We start from the raw sequence: 5633 nt of genomic DNA, 5'->3' as shown, positions 1-5633 counted from the left end.
TATCTTGAACTTTTGAATTTATTTTCTTAATCTCATCAATTGTATACATGATTATTGCAAAAATAGATACCAAAAGTTATTTTAGAATGCTTGTTTGATAATGCATAATACATTTTGTTTAACTTTCGTATTCATTATCCGGACTACACGTAAATTACATACTTGTCTATTGTACAAATGTACAATACATGCTTAATTATTGCACAATTTATATTTGTCTATTCGGTTTTTTGTTAAAACAAAAGGTCCAAAAATAGTTGGAGATTGGAGCTGTTTAGAGATGAGGACTTTCAAGAATAAATATAAGTTCAAAATTTTGTTTATTAACAATAATATTATGATTTAAGATTTGTGTATATATTCAAGACGGCTATCAGACCTGCGATATTATATGGTGCAGAATGTTGGGCTACTAAAAGGCAACATGTTCAGAAGATAAGTGTGGTAGAGATGCGTATGTTGCGATGGAGTTGTGGGCATACAAGACAGGACCGCATCAGAAATGATGATATACGTGACAGACTTGGGGTAGCACCGATTGAAGAGAAGATCATCCAAAATCGTTTGAGATGGTTTGGACATCTCCAAAGGAGGCCTCCTGAAGCACCGGTGCGTACTAGAATTATAAGGCGTATCGAAAACACAAGGAGAGGCAGAGGTCGGCCACGATTGACATGGGACGAAGCAGTAAAAAGAGACTTGAAGGAGTGGAATATAGCTAAGGAGTCGGCTTCGGACAGGACCGCATGGAAGCTAGCGATCCACGTACCAGAACCATGACCTAGTGATGGTTAGGGATTATTTAGATATAATATTATAGGTCTTAGGTCATAGGAGTAGAAAGTTGGAGTCTATGATGTAAGTTTAGGACTTTGACCTCTACAATTAGGTAGAATATAGTTAATATTAGTATTAGTATTATTACTATCACTTTCACTTTCACTTTTATTTTATGACTACTTTATTATTACTTATCTTTATTGTTTGATTGTGATTGGGTTTCATTTCTAGTCTAGCCCAACTCGTTTGGGACTAAAAACTTAGTTGTTGTTGTTGTTGTTGTTGTTGTTGTTGTTATTATTGTATATATTCAAACTACATGACAACTTAACTATTTTTCGTTCCAGCTGCTAAATTCTCAAAAATCACACATCAAACATGATTATAGAAAACAAAAAACCAATAATTCTTGATGAAAGAATACAATTTCCAGGATTTTCCAGAATTCCTACATTTTCTAGCATTTTTAAGGATTTTCACTCACTACACAGAACGCTACACAGTTTAAACTGTTAAAAACTTTCGTGGGAAAAAGGCTAGAAACGCGCGGATGATGGAATAAAAATATAAAATATTGTGGGAATATTAATATTAATAGTGAATTTACACCCGTTTCTGAATGGTTTCCGTCTATGTAAAAAAGGGGATTTTTAATGAGGGGAAAAAGTCAAGAGGAACATATTTATTGTTAGGGAGGTTTTTGTAAATACTGTTTGGAATTTTTTTTTAAAACTATAAATAAAAAAATAGATTTTACCAAACCAACTTTATTGCTTTGTTTTTTACAAAATTCATAGGAACTGAGATGCCATTTCGGTCCTATTTTATTTTTATTTTTGGATCGAAATAGCAATTCGGTTCGAGTCGTTTTCACAGATTTCGAGAAAAAAATAAGTTGAAAAATTGTGAAAATATCTCGGACCGAATTGCCATTTTTGTCTCGGAAAAAAATATTTGGACCGAAATGACATTTCAGTTCTTATGGTTTTTATAAAAAAAAAAAATCATGCTGGTTTCATAAAAATCTTTTTTTTAGTTATGGTTTATAAAAAATAAGCGAGCCATTCATATTGGAGATGTTTATAATTATTGAGATAAATCTATACAAACAATATTAAAATATCAAGAACATTAAATTACAAAACCTATTTCCATTCATATTTATTAGAGATAATAAAATATTCCCTGCCTACTTTTTTCATGTTTGTAAAGAGAGAAATCAAATAATGAAGCATCTTTTGAAATAAACGAGGAAGCGGCGCACAGAACAACTAATCATTGTCTCATGTTTTGAAGGGTTTATTTGTTGTTTTGATGCTTTTAAAGGATCCTTACATGACGAATAGTAACAACAGTACAGTACCTCTTATATAGTTGGCATGTGGGTCCCATTACTGGTTGAACTGCATTCTCCGTGACAGTGGAAATGCTGAGATAAGAGGATGGGATTAAGCAAAGAAAAGTACTAGAGCACTTGAGTGGTACAAAAGGAGAGAGAATTGGTACAGCTACAACTCACTGGGGCTGCTTTTGAGGTAAAAAGAGATAAAGGAACGTAGGTACATGTTTGGAAATTGAAACTATGATTCATGTTAGTGAATTTTCATAGTCTAGAGCACTGACATCTTTAAACTCTGCAAAAAGTAGATTCCATTTATTTTGAAGCAAATAAGAAAACTTACTATTCAAGAGCAAAATCTTCATTTTAAACACAGAAATTTGAAAAGTACACATCACCTCCATACATTCATAATTACATATAGCAAGTAGATTACAATCATCACATTTTTCATTTTACAAAAAGAGTATATTACGACCATGTATTATATTTTCTCATTTCAAGAGTACGTACCTACTTTCCTATTGATGTTATGACATGGCCTGCATTTTCAGGCAATATTTCTCCAATAAATCACAGAACAAATTAATTAAGTACTTCAGAACCAGGTAGTACATTTTTTCTCCCTCTGTTATATATGCATCTTTATATTATATATATGACAAGAAACTAGCTAGCCTCAGTCTCTATTACCAAGGACTAATTTCATTTTCAATTCTTTGCCATGCATCAAACCATCTACACACGAAAATATAATGTTGGGGCGAATCAGTAATATATAGGAGAAATTTATCTTAAAATTCAAATATTGTATGAACACTGTGCACACTGCACACTGTAATTTGAAAGTCAACTATGTATACATACGCTATTTAACCAACTTGAAGTTTCTAGTTATTCTATTTTTGTTTTATGCAACTATAGAATTTGTGTCATAATAATTTAACTATGAATATATCAGAAGCACAGATTTTGCGAAATAATCGCTTATTTAATTATTTTGGTGCTTAACATGCGCTGCACTTAGTGGTGGCAAAAAAACTCGTAGCTAGTGAATTGATCATACTATAAGAATGAAACAGTATCTGCAAGGGTAAAAAGTGACAATCTGCGAGTACACTGATAGAAAAGTGTTTTTACTGGGTGTGTTGGTATTACCGACAGAAGTATCAGCGGCGATACCCTCGCAAATACTGTAGCGGATACTGTGATCACATTCTTGTTGCATGACTCACATCTGACTTGTTCGCTAACAGCTTGTTTGTTAATGGTTCGAAATGTTAACAAGCCAGCTCGCCACTAATTCGGTCCTAAATTAACGAGTTTGAGCTGAGGTTTAGCTCGCTGGTGAGCCAGCTTGATCCAAGTATAAATTTTTGTGAATTTGATATACATAAATTTATTTTGTGAACTATGTTTGTAAGAATTTGGAGATCTGGCCACAAGCCATTATTTCATCTTGGACTCTAATGTTGGCTCACTTATGGCTCGCTCGTTGTTAAAATGAACAAGTGATGAGCTTGATCTAACTTAGACCGAACCGGTTCATTGCCAACCCTAGCTGCACTTAAACAGATAGTGCAGAGATAAGCAATAAAAATAAGCGAAGTTGGAGATGTATGATTTTTTTTTTTTTGGTTTTAAAATCTGTAGGTATTTTCATTAATCAAGACAAACCAGTTACACATAATTTCGTATCAGTACATACAATATTTGTACTAGTACATTAAATATTACAACTAAATATTCCTTTACAAAAGTAGACAAGAAAAATCAGAAAATAAAAACAGAACCAGAGATTTCTGGGTTCAGATTAGTAGATATATATTGAGCATGCATGATTTTTTGTGCTCGTGCTCAGATTAGTAGATTGTGAACCTGCATAATTTATTGTCGTTAGCACAAAACAGTGCTGTTGAAATCAAACAAGACAGAGAAATTCAGGAGAGCCTTCATGCTCAGATGAGATTTGTGCCTGATGATATGGCGAGGACAAAGAAAGGTCGAAGCAGAGGAGAATATAGAGGACGAAGAGAAGAAGGAAGAGAGAAGAACAGAAGGAAGAAGATCACATTACTACAAACACATCACTATCATCAACCAAAACACGTACCTTATTTATGTATATAGATAGTAGATACTACATACGAGGTGGAACAAATTTACCTTCATCCAAACCCGGTAAGTCGAGATGAGAGAGTAGTGAGGCGGAGCGGTCGCCAGATCCATTAATAAAAGCACTGCTCGAATTGAGTAATGTGAAGTAGACCGGGCAGAATGAAAGAGGGGAGGGCGGAGGGCAAAGGGCGAAGAGCGGAGGCTTCGTCGACTCTCAAAATTTCTTATTCAGATCGCCAGGTGATACTTTCAAGGAGATTGCGGAGGAAACAAAGTTTGCTATATATGACGGATCCAAATTTGCTCCTTTTTTGAGAAAAGGAGCACCCTCTTGTTCTTCAATGCAAAACGTCCAAAAGCGATCAAACAACTTCAATTACATATGATTCATTTTAATATATTATATTGATATAAAAGAAAAAAGTAATTGAAGCCATTTGATCGATTTTAAACGGTTCGAATTGAAAAATAGGAGGGTGCTCCTTTTCTTAAGATTTGAATCCTGCTACAACCTAGATGGAGAAAAGGAGCAGATTTGAATCCTACTACGACCTAGATGGCTTGGTGTTGTAGGATCTAACCTCTTACTTAGTAGTTAGTATAATAGTTTGTTGATGTCTGTGTTGATGCCTTGTTGGCTAAGACTTCTATATACGGTCAATCTTACTTTAGTTGTTTAGCTAGATGTTCTGTGATCAGGGTTGTAGTATGTAATTAATGAGGCCAACTTAACTAAGTGTAACTTTAAATTAAATTAGGCTTCTAAACTTAAATCACTTTATGAAGTGACTTGAGATAAGTTAGTCCTCCGACAATATCACTGTCAACGTTTATTTAACTTTTATTCTCTTCTGCTTTCTTTAGTTGATACTATTTCTTATAACTCATGGGATATGACATAAATTTTCACTGAGTCATTCTTTCTTCCCAAGCGACTCCAGAAGCGGAAATAAAAGATAACGTCAAACTCTAGATCTACCTCTGCCCCCACCCCTCCCTCCTTTTTAGACCTCACCTTTGACATTACTATACCTTCTTCTCTCTCTTGCTTCTATCTTCTTGAGCGGAGAGGAGAACGAGAGAGAAGGGTTAGGGAGACAAACCGAGCCGAGTTGATAGCGTAGTATCATTGGAGCTCAGAGTGTAGAGTTTTTATCTATTTTAATCGGAGCGGGACGGTAAGCATATTTGGTCGTCAGAGTGCAGCGGCTATTAGATAAAAGCGAACCCAGTCGTAGAGATTGATGGAGAATGAGATAATAAGATGATTTACATTAAATTATGAGAATAAATGAGTTTAATTTAGATCTAGAAATGAGAGTTTGACTCGTTGTAAATATATTTTTTATTAATAAAATTGTTAATAGGCATTTAAAACCACTCATCTTCAAATAAA

General features: G+C 34.2%; 1 protein-coding gene across 1 annotated transcript; it reads left to right on the top strand.

Moving 5' to 3' along the window:
* The first annotated feature begins 450 nt into the window (after window positions 1–450).
* On the top strand, window positions 451–780 carry LOC144561944 (uncharacterized). The gene has a single exon (XM_078311052.1). It carries the CDS (start codon window positions 451–453, stop codon window positions 778–780), a length of 330 nt encoding a protein of 109 aa, XP_078167178.1.
* Window positions 781–5633: the final 4853 nt, after the last annotated feature.

This window comes from Carex rostrata, chromosome 11 (assembly GCF_964058835.1).
Source record: "Carex rostrata chromosome 11, lpCarRost1.2, whole genome shotgun sequence".
NCBI classification, from domain to species: Eukaryota; Viridiplantae; Streptophyta; class Magnoliopsida; order Poales; family Cyperaceae; genus Carex; species Carex rostrata.
The sequence above is the reverse complement of the archived record's forward strand: the minus strand, read 5'-3'. Positions and strand labels throughout refer to the sequence as shown.